General features: G+C 23.8%; 5 protein-coding genes across 5 annotated transcripts; 1 reads left to right on the forward strand and 4 right to left on the reverse strand.

Moving 5' to 3' along the window:
• Positions 1–107: 107 nt before the first annotated feature.
• LOC129607251 (lipopolysaccharide-induced tumor necrosis factor-alpha factor homolog) lies at positions 108–6,804 on the reverse strand. The gene is made up of 4 exons (XM_055518111.1): positions 6,704–6,804; positions 1,500–1,578; positions 1,306–1,426; positions 108–953 (listed from the first exon to the last, which is right to left on the reverse strand). Exons 2-4 carry the CDS (start codon positions 1,501–1,503, stop codon positions 851–853), a joined length of 228 nt encoding a protein of 75 aa, XP_055374086.1. The 5' UTR covers positions 1,504–1,578; positions 6,704–6,804; the 3' UTR covers positions 108–850.
• A 1,536-nt stretch (positions 6,805–8,340) lies between these two features.
• Positions 8,341–10,184, reverse strand: LOC129607247 (lipopolysaccharide-induced tumor necrosis factor-alpha factor homolog). Its single transcript, XM_055518106.1, has 4 exons — positions 10,000–10,184; positions 8,921–9,109; positions 8,729–8,858; positions 8,341–8,662 (listed from the first exon to the last, which is right to left on the reverse strand). Exons 1-4 carry the CDS (start codon positions 10,052–10,054, stop codon positions 8,545–8,547), a joined length of 492 nt encoding a protein of 163 aa, XP_055374081.1. The 5' UTR covers positions 10,055–10,184; the 3' UTR covers positions 8,341–8,544.
• A 582-nt stretch (positions 10,185–10,766) lies between these two features.
• On the reverse strand, positions 10,767–12,385 carry LOC129607554 (uncharacterized). Its single transcript, XM_055518605.1, has 4 exons — positions 12,115–12,385; positions 11,351–11,581; positions 11,142–11,271; positions 10,767–11,056 (listed from the first exon to the last, which is right to left on the reverse strand). Exons 1-4 carry the CDS (start codon positions 12,173–12,175, stop codon positions 10,924–10,926), a joined length of 555 nt encoding a protein of 184 aa, XP_055374580.1. The 5' UTR covers positions 12,176–12,385; the 3' UTR covers positions 10,767–10,923.
• Positions 12,386–14,891: 2,506 nt separating this feature from the next.
• LOC129607481 (gustatory receptor 68a-like) lies at positions 14,892–17,340 on the reverse strand. The gene is made up of 4 exons (XM_055518508.1): positions 17,036–17,340; positions 15,379–15,391; positions 15,166–15,255; positions 14,892–15,103 (listed from the first exon to the last, which is right to left on the reverse strand). Exons 1-4 carry the CDS (start codon positions 17,338–17,340, stop codon positions 15,044–15,046), a joined length of 468 nt encoding a protein of 155 aa, XP_055374483.1. The 3' UTR covers positions 14,892–15,043.
• A 950-nt stretch (positions 17,341–18,290) lies between these two features.
• On the forward strand, positions 18,291–20,267 carry LOC129607372 (transcription factor Jra). Its single transcript, XM_055518335.1, has 3 exons — positions 18,291–19,121; positions 19,183–19,384; positions 19,448–20,267. Exons 1-3 carry the CDS (start codon positions 18,786–18,788, stop codon positions 19,786–19,788), a joined length of 879 nt encoding a protein of 292 aa, XP_055374310.1. The 5' UTR covers positions 18,291–18,785; the 3' UTR covers positions 19,789–20,267.
• Positions 20,268–20,976: the final 709 nt, after the last annotated feature.

Here is a 20,976-nt window from a genome sequence, read left to right on the forward strand (position 1 = left end):
ACTTATAGTTGTTAAAGTTGTTGAATAAATCAAGTTGACGGCAAATTTTTAATCTTGTAGAAACCTTTTGTCGGATTTCAAGAAATATTTCTAAACAGTTTTAGTTTGGTTAGTACAAAATTTTGTGTTTTTGCAGAATATAACAATTTAATTTCTCTCGCGGTCTAAAATTAAAAATATTTCTAGTCTCTCGAGGCCATAAGGGACTCCACTTTAGACTTATATAGTTAAACTGAACACATACAATTGTAATGTAAAAGGATCAAATTAAACCACATATAATTTTCTCTTTTTTTTTATTTATTTCATATTTTTTTTATTTGTTTTCTCGTTTTTTATCTTAATCTTAATATTTTTTTTAATAATATTTGACAAAGATACGAGCTGTGACTAATAATACCTGTAGAATGTGCTTGTACAAAAATTGATTCCATTTTTTTTTTTTTCATTTTACATTTTTAATCTTGAAATATAATTTTTGTTTGGTATATTTTTAATTTGTAATTGTTAAAATATAAAAAACATATTTAAAAATAAAACATAATAAAAAAAATTATTCTTTGAAACTTACAAATTAATAACATAAAATCTATAAAATGTATGAAAGTACATAAGTAAAAAATTTATAAATTGAAAAATGTTATTAAAAACAATTCTGATGGTCCAGGAAAAAAATTCTTTACTTTTAATATAAATAGAAAAATATTGAATTTTCCGCCATTTTCTTAAAGTTTATATTTGATTATTAAAATACATATTAATTGCTCATTTAATATTATTATAATCAAAATAATAAAGGCCAATATGTATCTTTGGTAACTACATATATATAAAATTCAAAAATGATATTTTATTTAGTGTATGTTCCAACCAATGCATTGCAACTTGGGCAGTAATGTTCTAAATCACGAGCACAACCTGTACAATACAGGGCAAGAGCACACGGACAGCATCTTAATAAAAAATAAAAAAAAAGGAAGAATATTAGTTTAAAATTACAATTATATTAGGAAAAAATATTGTTCAAAACAGAAAAAGTTTAATGTATTGCAGTAAAATTTAATCGCGGAAGAAGGCGATTATTTGATAATCAAATGATTTTATTAATTTTTCTCTGAATTAAACTGAATTATTATGCATTTCGGAGCCAAAATGCATAATAATTTTCAATTAATTTTATCGTCTACCTGAATTCAAATTTAACGTCAATTTGACATTTTTCTCACAATATATACGATTTTAATTGCCGAATCACTGCAAATTGACATAAGATCTGCAAGAAAGTAATTGTCCTAATTTACTTACCCCAAAATACATAAAAGGGCAGCAAGAATATGAGTTTTTGTTGTTGCTTTATGTTCAACATGTGTTGTTATTGATTTTCCACATGCTGGACATGTTGTTGAACATGGTTCTGGACCAAATGCTAATCAATTCGAAGTAGAAAATTTATTTTTTTTAAATTGCAAAAAATTTTATTTTCATTTTTAATTACTTACCCATTATAAATTGAAAAATCGAGCTATTTTAGAAATTTAATTAAGAAAATAACAAAAACCTAAATGATGATCAACCGATCTGCAATAAAAAAATTAAAGTGAAACAAGAAAAAATTTTTTTTTAATTGAAATTTCCATAATTTTTAATTATTTAATAAAAAAAAATTTACATAACATGTATTTGTACGTGTGTGTATGTGTGTATATAAAATTATAATTGGAAAAAGTAGTGAATTAACTATAAAAGCTTCTAAACAAATTAATTATTAACTCCTACATCTATAATATCATAATTGACATTGAAATTTTATTAAAATTAAATTCCGCATTTATTAATATAAACTTTGTATTTTAATTTCACTTTATTTTCATAAAGTGAATATTAATTCATGATATTAATATAAACGTTTTTTATGCTTATTAAAATTGAATATTAAAACTTTCTCCACATCTCTATATGTGGAGGCACAGTTGCGTGCAATTTTATATAATTGTCCTATAGTGTAAAGTCCTAATGATGTCAAAGGCATTATCACGGAACAATATATTAGAAACAACATTTAAAATAATTATTAATCATGATAATTTCGATCATTATAAGCAAATTCAACCATAAATATGTAATCATTTTAAAAAATCACATTTGTACTTATTTATATATAAATTTATAAATGATTAAATTGAGTTCCAATAAAGGAACTGCCTTAAATCAAAAACCATGCCTGATAGAGTGAGTAAAAATTGAATTTTTAGTTTTTGGTCTCATGTTTTACAAAATTTTAAATGAAAAAGCGAAATTATTAGTCTGATTATTAAACATACAAAGTCTTTGTTGTGTTGGAAATAGTCACATTTAACAAATAAGTGAAAAATGTGTTTAACACTTTTGAAATCACTAACAAGTAGATTGGCTTCTAAAATTTGATTGATTACGCCTGTAATTCATCTCTCCTTTTTTTTTGCTAATTGTAATCGATTTCTAATTTATTCCGGGAAATCATAACTTATTTATATTTTTAGATAATAATTATTAATATTCTATATACAGTTTAAGAACGTATTTAGTAAACTTTACATTGTATATTATATTGAATCTCTGTACATAAATCTCCATGTAAAATTTACTGTGATGAAAAAAGAATTTAAAATGATGAATTATTGTAATTCCCAGACGTCATTGTCTTTTATTAATTGTTATAGGTTTTCCAATAATTCCATAATATATTTTTGTTGCAAATATTTGAAATGAAATACGATATGTTCATAAATTATACAAGCGTTTATAAAATTAGAAAAGTCAAGCAGATTAGAAAACACAAGAATTTTCATTAAACTTGTTCGTTTAATATTGCAGAAATTAAAAAATAATTATGACTAGTAATTTTTTTTTTTTTTTTGTAATTAATTAAAGATTAAAACTGAATGTTTTTGTTATTTGAAAATATATTTTTAAACAAACAATAAAATAATTATTACAAATTTCAGTTACAATTAAAAGAAATTTAATTTCAAAATTAATCATAATACATTCGTAAAAATTTTAGGTAATCATGAGTAAAAATCTCTATTTTTAAATTTGGAAAATCTGTTCTCGCCAATTGTAATTTTAATCAGCCTAATAATACGCTATAATACACCGCCAATAAAACCTGTAATAATTGAATGATTTAATAAATGATTGAGCAATGAGATATCTTTGTCAAAAATGGGGTTCTAATACCGCTTATCCCTTAATTTTATCGGGACATTAAACAATTTATTCAAGGTATCGAATACATACTACATATAAGGTGCAAACATGCAAAAACTAAAAAGCATAAAAATTCTCGTTTTTCTCAAAAAAAATTAAAATGAAACTTGTTCAATTGCAAATGTAAGCTGTTCAATTTATTAATCGTCTTTAATTGTTATTTTATAAAAAAAAAAACATTATAAAATTACTTTGTTATCTTTAAAAAAAAAGGTGATCAAATACACAATTTACTAATGGTAATAAATTTGAAACTTTATAGTGTTATCATGTACTTTCATTGAAATACACATTGTAATAGAAAAATAAACATGTTCATAGGAATGCAGGTATTAAAAATAAAAAATTTTAAATTATTCAAATTAAATTCTATTAAATATAAATCGCATTGTAACATAACACAGCCATTACCATTATATATGTATGTATGCATGCAAGTATTTACATTTGTTCATGTACGAGAATCAGAAAAAAAAAATTAATGATTACATACAAAAGCTTTAATTTTGTTTTCCCTATTTTTTTAATTTCTAAAGAATAGACTATTAAATTAGTATATCAAATTAATACAATTAACTTAAACGTATATAATCATACATACATATTTAAGCACAATTTGAATTAAAAGAAATATATTTGAAATTTAACTAGTTACCCTTAAAAATAATTTGTAAAATAAAATTTATAAAAAATAATATCAATTTCACAATATTAATGTCGAATATTCACACATTCTTCAATTTATAAAAATTGCATATTTATTGGCGGAGAACATTTTTTTCTCATTAAAGATTGTCAAAATAATTTTTAAGAGAATTTTGAAAAAAAAATTGGCAAATTTTTCTTATTAAATTAATTAAGCATTTCTAAGAAACCATTTTATATTTTAATCAGCAAAAGACTTGATTTGCTTTGCTTAGAAATTTTGACCATTTTGACTTGTTGATATTCTAAATGATAACATTATCAAAAGAGCGGCTCATATACAATTTATTTTTAAATTTCTTGATTTTATTAAAATTATGCTGTTCTTCTTCTTTTAAATATATGCATAAAAAATGAGAAAAAAAAACACAACCAGAATCATTTAAAAACAAATTTAAATAATAAATGAAATTTATAATTTTTGCTCGATAGCTGCTTTAATAAATTATAAACATACTAATCCAAAAAAAAACAAATATGAAAAAATTTATACATATGTATGTATAGTTGATAATGCCAACTTTAAATAATTCATATAAAAATTACTGTATTTTATGTAGCAATTTTGGCAACTGGGCAAATTATAATCCGCAAAATACGATTAAATTGAATTTTAATGAAAGAAACGATTAACATTAATGTATGTTGTTGGACAATTATGTTGAATAATATTATAAATTCAGATATTCGAGTAACTTTAATACGTCTTTAAAAATTATTCACCTTCACAAATTGGAAACTCATGTGTGATACTTTTGCTATTTGCTTTTACATAATGTTTTTTCATTTTTATCACTTCATGAGTGAAGACACACCACCATCATGTGGAAACGGACGCCCGATTAAGATTATAAAATTATTATATAAATTAATGAATTAATTAAATTACTAAATTAGCAAATAATTTGACATTTTCTCGTTATTCAATTAGTAAGTTTATAGCGCCTCTTTGTAGCGCTATTCATTTCTACAATACCTACAATAAATTGATAACAAGTGATTGATATTACAGCCGAAATTTTAGAGAAACTGACTCGAAATTGTGAAATTATATTTAAAAAATAAGTTACAATAATTAAATTTGCAATTTTTCCATGTTTTTCAAAATGATTTTAAAATCAAACGAAAAAAGAAAGATGAAAATGAGAAAGTAAAGGTAAAAATTTCCAATTTATAACAGGTTGTTTTCTCATTTCACAAAATTTTTGAAAGTAATATAGTATTGTTTTTTTTTTGTTTGTTTTTTAATAAAAACAATTTAATTTATATAAATTTTATTTAGAATTTATTTCTGAATATTTTGTTTTTTGTGATAATTTCTACACCGCATCTCTATACACATATTATCGATATAAATAGCTTGTGGCCTATTCTAATAATTTTATTATATTCTAGACTGATATTTATGAACATTTGGGTCTTAAATCAGTCATTTTGATTAGATTTTTTTTTTGGTGTACACACATACATATATATACGATATAGTTTTTCATCCTAATAGCAACAGAATATTCTAAATATTTGTCTATTATTTATCATTTATTTTAAGAATTTTATTAAGTTATAAACGTACCTAATTCATAATAGTTTTATTATATTTTAATTTATTTTAAATTTTTTTCTATATTTACAATATGTTAAATGAGCACAACTTGATAAAATCTAAGAATTTTTTATATAATAGATGAATTATTTAATAATTCTCAATCTTAGGAATGCCTCTAATATAATTATATCTTTTTTAATAAATATTACAATAGTAATTAAAGTGTTTGAAAATTTGAACTAAAATTGTAAAAAATAATTTTAAGATTCTTGAAGAAATAAGATAATTTAACAAAAAATTATGTATAACATAAATTTAATTTTTTTTTTATCATTATTCTTAATTGTTATATATTATAATATAATTTAACAATAGAATTTATTCTACCTATGAGAAGATAATACAAGAAATTTTAGAAAAAAATTCAATTCAATAAGTTCAAAATGTCAACAATTATAATATGTATGTATATAGTGTTTGTCAGTGACATTGAATTATATATTGTCGCGCACTAATTGTCACCGAATATTCTAAGCCTCAATATTATTGTAATGCTACTTTACTACAGTATAATGTTATAATATAGTGATGGGTAAGTATTCTGTTACATTCATTATTATTTATTACGTTTTAATATCTTAATTCTAATTGAATATTTTAATTGAGCTACTACTGTATTTTTAATAAATTGAAATTAAATATAAATAATAATTAAAACATTAATTTCTTGGAATTTTAAAAATTTGTTATTGAGCAACATATTGTAGTAAAAATAATATATGAGCAATATATTTTTGTTATAATTTCTCTTAACACTCATTATAAGCTTAAATTATAACAATTGATTGTCAGACCAACATATTTTTGTATTATTTTTATTCTTTTGCACAAATATTTGTTGTTTCTGTTCAAATAATTGAAAAAAAAAATAAATAAGAAAAAAAAATTATATTAAATAATCATTCTGTAAATGCTATTTTTTTTTATTTTGTTAATATTAAATATCCAGTACAGTGTATTAACGGTTTAACAGAGTGGATTAACGGAATTACAAGAAAAAATAAATTATTTTATTAATTAATTCAATTTTTATATACAAATTATGTGAATATTATTTATGAATGAATATTAAAAGCAAAATTAAAATTTAAAATTATTTTACAAAATTAATCTTTAATATAATTAACGAAATTTTATTATTACTTTTAAATTCTACTCTTTTCAATAACTGTTATTATTTTTCTTAAATTTATATTCTTTAATACTACCAATTGGTAACGCGTCAACTTTCTTACTAAAAATTGTTTTTAAAATTCTACCCTATAGTCAGTTTTTTTTTTCAGAATACGAAAAAAAGTATAATAATAATAAAAATATTTGGTAAAATAACAGAAACAAACAAATAAGAGAAAAAGAACAATAGCTAAAGATGTTTAATAACATGGATGGTGGTGCGGTGCCTATTTGAAAAACAAAAAAAATAACATTTCGTCAGAATAAGGCGATTTTTATTCTAAAACAAAATACAACACAAAATTTTAAAATGGCAAAAGCTTTCGTTAAAAATTGTCACTCACACACGAGAACTTTCCTATACAAATTCAAAATGCAAATGCAAATATAGAGTACACATACACATTATAATATTAAAACAAAATTTTGCTATTAATATGAGAGCGCGCAACTTTTCTGTGCATTTTTTTACGGTACTTATACATGTAAATGAAACGGTGAATTATTATTTAGCCATTGGAATAAGTGGCAGTTATAGCTTATATGTAATTCTACTTCTTTAATTCTGTCTGAGCTTAAAGGACTCAACATGTTTATTAAAACTTTATTAAAAGCAAAGCAATATTCTAAAATATTAAGAACAAATTTTTAAAAAAATTTATAATCAATTGATTTTAGATTACAAATATGCATTTATTTGATGGGGACAAAAAAAAATAATTAATTTAAATTACTATCAATAGTGTACGTGTGTAAGTGATTATTCATTTTTATTTATTGTATATTTAATCTTAAGTAATCCACTTGCGATTAAATCCTTTCAATCATAGCTATACAATCAGTGTTTAAATTTTAGAGCGTACCAACACCAATAAAAACATTTAAAGTATGTAAGATTTTTAATACCTAAAATTTTCTGTACAGCTTTTCTCTTCTTCTCCGCTCCCACAACAATTTTTAGTACTCTAAAGTTTAATCATATAAAACTTGACGAACATGAGAAAAAATTACTCTCAAAAAAAAAAAAAAATTAATTAAATTTAATGAACAACTTTTTTAGTACAATAATTCTGATATAAAGAGAAAGTGTCCACTGTCCTTCTATTTTTGGAAAAAATTTCAATTTTACGATAAATTTTTGCCATCTTTTGGAAATATATAAAAGTTATAATATTTTCTTTTTTGGAGTGATGCCTTGGAGTTAATCGCCTTATAAATTGTGCGAGAATTCGATATATGAAAATAAGCTTCTAATCAATTTTACAACTTTCTTGGGCCAATACAAAATATGAATTTGAATTTTACATAAAATCGAGATTTAGCTCAGTTATGGTTGAACATATCGAAACTTCTGTTTCATTTGTTTAAAATACAATTTGATATTTAAAGAAATTTTTTTTTCTTTTTCTATAGATCATGTTACTTGATTTTATCGGGAGTTAATGAGGAAATCATTGCACAGAAAAATTTTGTTCATCAATTTAAGTCTAACAAACTCATTAATGCAAAAATAATAATCATAATCTTCTTATACGTAAAATTTATTACAATTTTATTATAAAAAAATTTGCAAAAGCAAACTAATATAACATATTATACTGCCTATATATAAATATACACATACATAATATGTGTTAGAAATATGAAAAATCACAATTAAGTTTATACAATACTTCTTTCACATATTTCACATATTTCGGGAATAAAACGATCTGATTAAATTCAAAATCTATTATAATTTTTTCATGAACTAAAGTAGTTTTGAATAAGTTACTTTTGAAAAAGGTTCGTTGAATTCTTCAATGAGAAAACTAATATCGACTAGGTAGACTACTGTAAGTTCCAAGGTAAGTATTGCATTGTTGACAGTAGTGATTTTTGTTTTTACAGGAATCGACGAAATATGGAATACAGCTGCAACAAAAGCATCTAAAATAAAAACATATGACAAAATTTAATTTTTTAAAATATTTTTAAGCCGATAGAAATACTAACCCCATCAAACATAATGCAATTGCAAAAACATGTGTCATATAATTACTTTCAGCAACAATTCTAGTTTGTGTACGCACTCCACAAGATGGGCAAATTACATGCTGCGGATACGGGCCATAATTTGAAGGAGCTTATCATAAAAATTAATTTAATATTTTATTAATTTAACATTTTGAAAATTAAAATATTTACAGGTAACTATAACAGTTGTCGTTTGACCAGTTTGTTGTTGTAGCGGAATATTTACTTGTCTGTTCCCCGAATCATAAAAGACTTGTGGTTGTAGCTGTTGAATTGGCTGGTGAATTGGTTGATTAAATCCTATCGTTGGAATTTGATTATTTATATTCATTGGTTGTTGGTTGTCTTTCGCAAGTGGAGCTAAAAATTAAAGTTAAATTATAAAAATTAATTAATTTTGTAATTTTCTTAATTTTCACTGTAACTTAAAACTAAGAATATTTTCAAATTAAGTTTTTTTTTGCATTTCCTCATTAATATAGCATTTCCAATTGAATTATATGGAGTTATATTGAATTCCAAACATCACAGTAATTTTGTTGTACTTTTTAAATGGAAGATTAGGAACATAGTACCAGAGTATTTTCATACGAAAATTGTTTATTTTTGTTCCAGTGTATAAAGAGATTTTAGAATTTTCTGAATAGTGTATACATTTTTCTGGAAGTTCACTTTCACTTTCACAATTTCTAAATCAATATATTGTATATGTTCATTGCAGTTTATAAACTCCTTTTATAATGAAACGATAATTATTGTTTTTGACAACGCAAAGTCCACTCTAGTGCGGGAAATGGACAATATTTTATGAGGAAACTGTAACTTTACGAAAATGTTTAACAAAAATTATTTCTCAATTTCTTAATGATTTTTTGTTTACATTAGCGTTGTGTAAAAAGCTTACCAAACAAAACGAAGATTGTTTTTTTTTTCACTCACATGGAAATTTTGTAAGTTTTTTAAAATGGGAAATAATTTTTTTACTTTAAAATTTATATTTTGTATATATGTATGTATTTTTGTAACTTGCAACTAAAGTTAAATTTCATTAATGATCACATTCAAAATTTAAAAAAATGGAATACAAAATTTAACTGACGTGCATTGTTTATGAAATTTAATGCATTTTTAACAATATCTACGTAGAAGCCTCAATGATTTACATTATATATACTCTAAGTCTCATATGATCATACATATATTCAAGAATCTTGTTATAAATGTACTTCGAATTTGTAAAGAAAAACTACCTGTAGCGTCTTGATATGAAGGAAGATCAGATGTGTCTAAATTCCTTTTCTCCATTTACTTGATTTTAATGTATTCAATATATCTTTTTCAGTCTAATACAAATTGTTGTTTTTTTTTTTGAAATATGCGAGTTTTTAAATCACAAATTAAATAAAAAATAGTTTCCCTTAATAACTACACAATATACCGAATGCTTTAACAAAACTGAAAATAAATTAAAATTTTTTAACAAATTTACTGATTATTACAAAAGCTTTTCTGTAGAATAAATCTAAAGAGCCGAAAACAAATGAAAAATATAATGTCAATTTCTCATTTCAAACTCTCTCAAAAATGTTAGAAAATTGATATTGTATTGGGAATTTTGACACCCTCTACCGGAAAAAGAGAAAAAATTTAAAAAAACAATATGATTTGAATAAATCGTTGAATAACGGCTGAAATTGGAAAATTTTTGTGTTTTCACACATTTTAAAGATTACATAGTTCAACTCTGTACATCCGTCAACATAAAATTTCAATATTTTATGTGTATATATAAAGAAATAGACATCTTGTTGGGAAAACACCACTTCTCTAGAAGAAAATTTTTTACTAATTTCTCTCCATTAAAGAGTATATAAGTAAACGTCACAACGACAAAGTATTCATTTTCAAATCGTATAACATTTATTTATTCTATTCTAAATGTAAACCAAAAAGAAAATATTAAATTAACAATAAAATATAAAGTAAAAGTAATTAATATTAAAATTAAACTCGATCAAAATTATTAAGGTAAGCATAATTAGGGCAACATTGCAATAATTATTGCAATTAAATTGCCAAAAATAATATTTACTATAATTTTATAAAATAAAGTTCATCGTTTATAACTGATTAACTATAATTTCCAGTTCTAATATGTAAGTTTTTTTATAACACTATCGATTGTAATGACGTGTTGCACCTAGTAAACCATTATAAGTTCCAAGATAAACTCTGCAATTTGGACAATAGTAATGTCGTGTTTTACAAGAATCCACAAAATATGGTATACAACTACATATGCAGCACCTAATAAAAAAAAAGGAATATTTGTTACTACTTGTACCAATTTCCTCTACTTAATAAATTCATGATTTAAATATAGTATACATACCCCATTATACATAAAACGGCAGCAAGTAAATGAGTACTCCAATTCGTTTCAGTAACATATCCATATTTTATATTTTTTTCACATGCAGGACAAACGGAAGTTGACATATAAGAGTGAAAACGTAAAGTAACTAAATTAAAAATTTTGAATTTAAATATATAGAATTTAATGGATCACCAAAAGGTACATGTAAAATAAAATCATATTACCATTATCTGGGAGACTATTTGAAGGAATTCGTCGTGGCGATCGTGAACCTCTTTCATTCTGTTGTCTAGGAATAGCACGCTGAACCGGCGGCCGTGAAGAATGCTGACTTTGAATACTACGTGATGGTGCATTTTTCTTATAAAGTGTTGATTTAATTGATGATACCTGATGATCTCCTGGTGATCTACTATTTAATGAGGATGATGTTCCTTGAGTCAATTCTAACGACTCTGGAATATAAAATAGCAATTAAAAATACTCAAATAAATTATTCGACAATTTGCATTTGAGGAAACAAAAAATACAAAAAGATATTTTTAGTATTAAAGACGTACACAATCTATCGCAACTCGTTTTTGACTTTGAGAAATTGACAAAAATAAGTTTGTTTGTATAAATTAACATTTATTCCAAAAGTTCTCTTTACAATTTTATGAAATGAAGAGAGTCAACTGAACTGTCATCTTTTTATGATAAACTAAACTCTTTACATACGTGTATATGTGCATTTTTATGCAAGAAAAGTGACTAGCTTCTTTCTGCTTTAGTAGATTTTGACAGAATTTATGTTTACATTTTTCTCTTGCGTTGCACACATACAATATTCATACACATTTTTTCATTGAACAAAATTAAAAAATTTCAACACCTCATTCTGTAGAAAATACTCTTTTAATTAAGTCAATGAAAAAAGCTTTACCCTCATTTCAAAGTTAACAAAAAAATATTTATCAAAAAATATAACAAAAAACGAAATACCTACCTTGTCTGAAACCAACTGCTTCATCATACGACGGGGGATCATCAGGGGATCGGCTATCCATTAAAATTTGTTAACTCTAAACTAACACCTAACAATTTAAAATTTAACTTAAAAATATGTAATATATAAAAGCGTGGAAAATCCTCCTCACCACGCTGAAAAAGTATCAACTAAATATTAAATAACAAACATTAATTTGCTTTTCACATCACACTACTATTCCTAAAATATGTAAAAGAGTTTCTCCAAAAGCGAGTATGTATATACTTATGCATATAAGAATACAACAAAAGAAATATTATAAAAACTCTACGTAGCTTTTAAGATCCATTAGGCAAACCATTTCATTTCCCTTCAAAGATTTTTAATTTAATACAAAAAATTAAGAAAAAAATATTTTGTTAAGTACAACACACACATGTAACACAATTTAGTGCTCATATACGCACACATACTGAAAGAAGAGAGCGAAATCAATTAATATTCGTGATTACTGGTTACTAACTATGAATTTTTTACAGTGATTAAACAACATTCTAGTTACTAATTTATAAGTTTCATAAATACAAAAAAAAATTTTAAAAACTATGAAAGCGCCAATGTCAATGTTAACAGGGCTTTCTTATCAAAGAGATCTTGTAACAATGATTATTGTTAACATTTATTTCACAGACGATTTTTGTAATAACATATTTTTTACATATTGTTCTGTATAAGCATGTGTACACGCTTTCAAATATTATTTAGTACAGAATGTTTTAAAAAGTACTTGGAATTTGATTTTTCAATGAAAAATTAGTAGTATTTTCAATCAGCGCAATAATACTATTGAATATTTACTGAATAGCGAGTTTTGACGAATATCACAATAATAAAAATACTAAAATTCAATTTAACAAATTAAGTAATCTAGAAATCGATCAACGGAGTTAACTTAAAAAATATAAGTGAAAGAATTTTGTATTGATGTATCTATATATTTTATTGGAATACGCGCGTCAACAACACTGACAATTTATTCAATTTCTCATAACTTTTTCTCTTGTTCGATATTTGATCAATAATTACATTTTAACATTGGCCTTACACACTTTATAAATTCACTTTTTGCATTCTTAAAATTTTATTAACACACTATGAAAGTATATACTAGTAACTAGTAACTAGCTAATAATATTCGTAATTATTTATGTAATTAAGTACATATGTATGTATTTTGTTTTAGTATAGAACGAAATATGAATGAAGATTTAAGTTCTAATTCTTTCTCTTACAGTTATAATAAAAAAAAAAACAAACACACATAACTCACAAATACATTAAACCGTTATTAAGGAATGAAATGGGAAATGAAACAATAATTGAAACACATTTCTTTTATAGTCAATTCTATTTAATATTATTATTATATCCATACATACATACATACATACGCATGTACATAGTACTTTTTTATTTTACTTCAAAGAACAACAAAAATATTATCATTAAAATAATTATTGTGTAGTTAACTTCGCCCTATCTCCTACTTCACACCAAATTATAAGAGAATTAATATTTTTATATTATTTTTAATTAAATGCTAAAGCTGGTTATCATTTTTTTAAATTATTATTTTTTATGAAAATAATATTGACAAAAAATATTAGAAAATTTTTATTTGAAGTAAACAAAGGAAATAAAATAATAATACAATTATTTTGATTTAATACAAAAAAAAACTTTGAACAAATATTGTTAACGCTGTAATAAGCAAATAAGCAAATTCACCTGTTGATTTTGTTGACGTAATTTTTTTTTAACAGGTACGTAAATGTGTTAGTGTAACTATTGTGTATAAAATAAGAGTTAAGATAAAGTGAACTGTTTAATATACATACACACATATATATGTACATATGTGCAGTGAAAAAGATTAAAAAACGAAGGAGCTCCTCTTCTCATGTTGAAATTGAAAGAAAATGAATAAAAAAAAAAGATTTTCTTCAATTTTCTTCTACTAATAACAACAAATGTTACGTTATTATTTAAATATATATATATATATATGTATATACATATGAATATATAATACTATATATGATGTATACATAAACTCTGCATTATAAAGAAAAAAAATTTGCTATTTTAGTGCGACGAAGAAAGAATGTAAATAAAACAGAGAGAAGCAAATATAAATCAAGTATTCTGGGAAACACCTTATCTTTTATAGGGAATTCCGGTATGATTCATATTTTGTTTTCATTTTAGATTAAAAAAAATATATATTTACATGAATGTATACATATATACAAATTCAGTACATATACATACATAAAATATCTGCATGAGGTGAACTCGTATTTGTGCGGCAGTGATAAGGCAAAAATAGTAATAATTACGCAAAACTATATTATACATATATATGTATGTATGTGTATATATTTACAATATAATTTGTTTAATTATTTAATTTTCAATGTTATCTAGATTTTCATATAAATGCAATTTTTATATACTTAGTGGTTATTTTGAATTTCACATTTGCTTATGCAACAAATATGGATTTGCATGCATGTATGTATGCGCGTATGTTCAAAGTTCATAAACAATTATTTATTGTTGAATATCGAACAAAAATTTCTAAATAAAATTAAAATTTTAAAATTCTTAAATTATTTATAGAATTAAATTTTAATTTTTTTTAAATATTTGTATTATACTCGTTTCGTTAAGAAATTTTGAACAGTTGGTTTTCGTAAATTTCGACTAGCATGTGTAGGATTAATAATGTATAGCTTGTATATAGTACGTCATATGGTTTATCTATAAGATCATGATTGTTTTTTGGATCAATTGCGATATTGTTCAGCTGCAATCAACTTCATTTTATAATGAAGCGTAGAGAATAAATTGTATCATTCACAGTTTAGAAATTCCAAAAAATAATTTATTCCAGTTGATTAAATTGTATAAGAATTACAAGATAAGTGGTAATGGCTGAGAAAAACTAAAAAAAATATTTCAATTAATAAATTATTAAACATTAAATTAAAAAAATTTCAAATTTACCGTGAAAATTGTTGAATTATCAACAGTAAAGAAACCGTAAGCTGTAAAACTCATTTCTTGATTGATATTTTTTGTTAGAAATCGATCCACCTATAAAACAAAAAAAAATTATAGATTCGACCAGATAGTATTTTTCATATACTTATAATATACAGACACATACACTACATTCTAAGCTCTTTATAACGTTATTCGCTCTAGACAAAATTTGACTTGTTCTATTTGCCTTAAAAAGAGAAAAAGTAACATATTTTAAAAAAAGTGTTGTTATTGCATTAGGCTAATTAAAAAAAAACATTACCTCCGAAATCATATTTTCACAGGCTATACAAAATGCTATCATATTTATTATTTGATTTCCAGCCCATAAAAATGATAATAATAAAGTTCGAATTCTATTATAAAAATCAATATCCGAAGAACTAACAGCCGAAAAAGTCATGTATCCCTGGTTTGTTATTGTATAAAACTATAATATAAAAATAAGAAGTCAACATTTTAATGGTTTTAAGGAAAATTTTAAGGAACATACAGTAATACCCCGCACTTACGTACCCTTTGGGACCGGAGCGTGTACGTAAAACAAAAATGTACGTAGAATGAATCTACTACTTTATTGATGAATAATATGTTTGAAACAAACTAAAACAATAAATATATAAATAAACTTAATATACTATTTATTGGTGTAGCATTTTTCACTGCAAAAAGAATTTTATCTTTGCTCTTGACTACAGTGTTTACAGTAGAACGTTTCAAATCTAGTTGGCGGGCTACTTCAGCTTGAGGAGTTCCGTCATCGCACATTCTAATTATCTTAACTTTGGCTTTCAGCGAAAGAGCATTTCGAGTTTTTTTTAATTTTTTATCTGCCATTTCTTAGAAAAAAAATTCATTTTAAGAATTTAAAAAAAAAATAAACGTATTTCTACTTACTGTGCAAGTTAATATTTCATAGAATTATTGTTCAAAGAAAAAAACTATACATAAATAAAAATAGAAAAAATAATTCTTAATACAAAAGTTTCGTTTTTGTTTTGTTCTTATTCCACTTTACATAGATTTTGTTTTGACTTGTTTCTACATGCATTCACTCATAACAAAATTTAGGTTTCATAGAAATAATGTACAGACATACAAAAACACGTTGTTACAAGTGTACATTCTCAATTTGGTATACATAATTTTTTTTTCCATAAATTTCAAAACCAGAAAAAATGTACTTGTACGTAAGTGTGAATCATTATACGTATAATGGGCAATTGGGGACAAAAATGAGATGTACGTAAGTGCGAGGGTACGCAAAACGAGCGTACGTAACACGGGGTATTACTGTATGTAGCGTGGTGGATCTGTAGGTGGGGTGCCCCTCTTTTACCATTACTACAACTACTTTTCTAAAACTTAGAAAACACTTACCGCATATGCCAAATATAAAAGTAATATATGACCAGTAATTATATTAAAAGAATCAATTATTTCTCTTAATTTTATAATTATTTCTAATGCACCAACTAAATCTTGTTCACTCTTTATTTCTTTAAAATCTTTTAAAACTTTCTCATTTAAAAATTTTATTCTTAATGAAATATTTTTAGAAAAATAATAAAAATATGTCGTAAAAAGCAATGATATTATAAATAGTAATTCATATAGTAATACTAATATTATTTTACTTTTAATTGGAATATTCAGTTGGATAACATAAGATGGAGTAAATAATACCATAATAATCGTAAGTACCCCTATGGAAAATTTAAGTTTTTTTCCAATGTATTTACCGGAAAATTTATATTTTTGTATTATTTGATATTCAATATTATTGATTTGATTTAACATTTTAATATGATTTTTATAATTAAATGAAAACATTAAAATTATTAAAGAATATGTTATTATTGCGAAAGCAGTTTCAATTGTTTGATTTATTGCTTCAGTATCGCCTTTTGTTGCAATTACATTATAATTTATTCGATTTACAGTCACATCATATAAGAAATATATTGAATTTAAAATTATAAATAAAATAATTCCATATGATAAAATTAATTTTTTATTTGTTAATTTATATTCATAACAATGAGAATTGTATACTTTCTCAATTGAGAAAAATGGCAATATACCAAAAATTTTACAAAATTTAAGTAAAGTATGAATGTCTTTCAAAAACGACATTTTAAGTTTTGTGTTTATTTTTTTGAATTTAATAAATAACCAAAAATTTCATTAAACTTTAACGAATATAGGCTATTTTAAAACTAAAAGTGAAAGTTTGTTTTCTTCGAACACAGTTCATTAAGGGTAAAGTATTTCATACATGTATGATATACTTTTATACATGTACATACACATGTTGATATTAATTAAACTAATGGTATTTAATTATTCAAAGAATGTTAGCCAATTATTTTAATAAAAAAATTTATCAAATTTCGATTTAATCAATTTAGTAGATTCTTTTTGTTTCCTAAATTTATTCTCTAATTATTGAACACATTTACATATACGCTGATTTGTATTCTTTCACTTTGTAGGGAGTAATCTTGACCTTTTAAATAACACAACATTGGAGAAAAATTGGCATATTATGCAATTTTTTTTTCAACAAAGCCATTAAGAGGCTTAATTACAGAACACAATTTTGAAATAAAACAACAGGTGAAGAAGTACTCCATGATTTTTCAGAAACTAGTCTAGAGTTTAATAGACGAGAAAATGGCATTTCTGATTTTCTTGTGGCTTTGCGTTAGTTGAATCTCTTAAGTATATTAAAGTTTCTGAATATTTTGTCAAATACAAAGGTTATTCATAATTAAGTTACTCGTTATTTTTCAAGTACTCGCTATTTATAATACTAAAATTACAAATTCTAATATATCGCACCACTGTAAAAGTACTTTTACTTTACTCAAAAGTTGTCATTGTTTATGCATGTATTGTAAGATATTTCTCTCAGCAGTCATCATACCCTCTGTTTTGGTTTTTTGTTTCTTACCATATTTTCATTTCATTTTTTACTCGAATTTTATGAGAGTTTAGCCAATCAGAATTAAATATGACGTGACTTTTTTACCTATCCTTTATTCCACTTTATTTTCAACGATGACTCATAATTTCGCATATTCTTTCATCATTTCGTATCTGTCGCTTCAAGTGGAAAGATATTATTGAAACTTTTTGGAAAAAATTCATTATTTGGATAATATTTTATAAAAAAGTGTGAAGTGATTGGATTTTATTAAAAGTTTTATTAAATTTTGGACTTATAAGAAGAAGCCATTTTTTTGAAATACCAAAAATTCAGATTTGATCATTAACTCCAAGGTCAAAAGCTCTCAAGTCTTTGTTAATTGAAAAAAATTTTGTATTATTTATAAAAAATGACCGACAATTATTAAAACCAAATCAATAAAATATAAAATTAAAGCTAATAATAAACAAAAAATAATAATTAAAATTTTAAAGTGTAATCAATCGTATAGTATATTTTTTAATGCAATATTATATATTACATACATAGAAATATATTCATAATTAGACATATATTTGATACGTGACGTTTAGAAATTGACATAATCACTGACATAACAGAGGCGTATAAAATAAGAAAGAAAAGAATAATGAGGAAATTACCAGTAAACAATAATAATAACATAAACAATATAAATCAAAATAATACTAGTGATAGTAATATGGATGCAACATTTTTTGAAGAAAATAATCAGTTCAGTAATACAAATCAATCAAACACAATTAAAAGGCCTGCTTCTTTGGATTTAAATTCAAATAAAAATCTAGCTAAAAAACAACGTCTTAATCAAACTGTTCCACCATTAGTTTTAGATTCACCGGGTAATTTAAAAGATTTACCATTTAATACTCCTGAATTATTAGAAAAGTTTTTATTGAATGCTCCTACACCTAACAATAACATCGTTGTGTTTCCGCCAACAAAAGTACCTACTACAAAAAAAAATAATTTAAAATTTCATTAATTTTGTATATTTTTAATTTTAGGCAACAAAAGAGCAAGAAAATTTCTCAAAAGGTTTCGTAGAAGCCTTGGAAAAATTGAAGGAAGGGGAAAATACACAACAAAATTCTAGTAATTCCACTGTCCAAAATCAGTCATCTCAACAAACTCTAGTAACTAATACCACAGCTTCTGTGGTAACAACAAGCGGAATGAGTGGTGGATCAATAACTTATACTAATTTAGGTATGCTTTGATAATTACGATAGATGAATAAATGTAAATGCATTGAAATACGTTTTATTTTAGATGATAGTTTTCCAATTGCTGCAATAAAAGATGAACCTCAACCGGCTTCACCACCAGTGAGTCCTATCGACATGGAAACTCAAGAAAAAATTAAGTTAGAACGAAAACGTCAGAGAAATCGCGTAGCCGCATCTAAATGCCGAAAGCGTAAACTAGAACGTATTTCCAAATTAGAAGATAAAGTTAAAACATTAAAAGCGGAAAATGCTGAATTGGGAGCTGTAGTAAAAAATTTGAAGGGGCATGTATTTCAGCTGAAACAAGAAGTAATCGATCATGTAAATTTCGGTTGTAATATACCTGTATATGCAAATGGGACATCAATGTTAGCGACCAAATAACATTTGGATAACCATCAAGTGGAGTTTGAATGTAAAGAAGCAGATGATGAAAGAAATCTGAGTAATAAAAATAAAATAGATAATTTAAGTTTTTATTGCGATAGTCAACTACAACCTCAACAACAACCACATAATTTTAATAATATACCATCATCCAGTAACTGTAGCAGTGACTGTGATGAAGAAAATATAAATAATGACACTAATAAAAATAATAAGCCTCTTTTATTAGTTCTAATTACTGATTATGATATAATGCAATAAATCCCAAAAACAATGAAATTGAAAATAATATAATGTAATTTTAGAAAGAAAAAGACAGGAATATATTTATAATACCATAAAATCAAAATTATTTAGATGAAAAATATGTATTATATTTAATTGGATAAAATTTTTAAAGAATTTCATAATATATTTAATTTAGTTTTAAGAATCTTTATAGTATATTAAACATTTAATATAAACTAATATTGTTGCTTAATTATTTATAAAAAAGAATATTCACAATTTAAATAATAACTAAAAATTTCGCATAAATTTTTTTTTATATTTATTTTATAAATATATACACAATACTTTTATTTTAAATAATCTTAGAATTTTTGAAATGCTTTTTCGATATTTTATAATTTTTGAAAAATTATATTTGAAATGCTTATATATAGAAAGTGCCTTTGTGTAAAATTTAATATGTACGAAGCTTTTTGGCACATATTGTAATTAGTAAACTTTTCAAAATAAATAAAAATGTTATATAAAGTTTGTTACCAGTTTTATATTAGAATTTTTTGTTTGCTATACAAAATAAGTTTCTTGGAATGTACATATATAGTATTAAAATTTAATATTAAGCCTAAAACTTATTTAAACATAATGTGTAACAATTTAATATTTATATATTATACCAATAAGTGTACTTTCTTTTTACAATAAAATAATGTACATAAGATTTGTAATTTTTTTCATAATATAATGTTTTACATTACCTACTCCCTTTCTCAATACAAAATGTTTAACAGAAAAATTAAAAAGATGCCTTGAAGAAAATTAAGATTCTTTGTTTATTATAAAATTATAAATCAGCTTAATGTATTTAACTATTGTATGTATGTACATATTTTTCGATAAAACAAAACTGAAATGTATGTAAGTAAAATGAAAAACATTGATTTTGAAGGAATTAGC

Source organism: Condylostylus longicornis, unplaced genomic scaffold (genome assembly GCF_029603195.1).
Source record: "Condylostylus longicornis isolate FDR11 unplaced genomic scaffold, ASM2960319v2 ptg000027l, whole genome shotgun sequence".
In the NCBI taxonomy this organism is placed as follows: Eukaryota; Metazoa; Arthropoda; class Insecta; order Diptera; family Dolichopodidae; genus Condylostylus; species Condylostylus longicornis.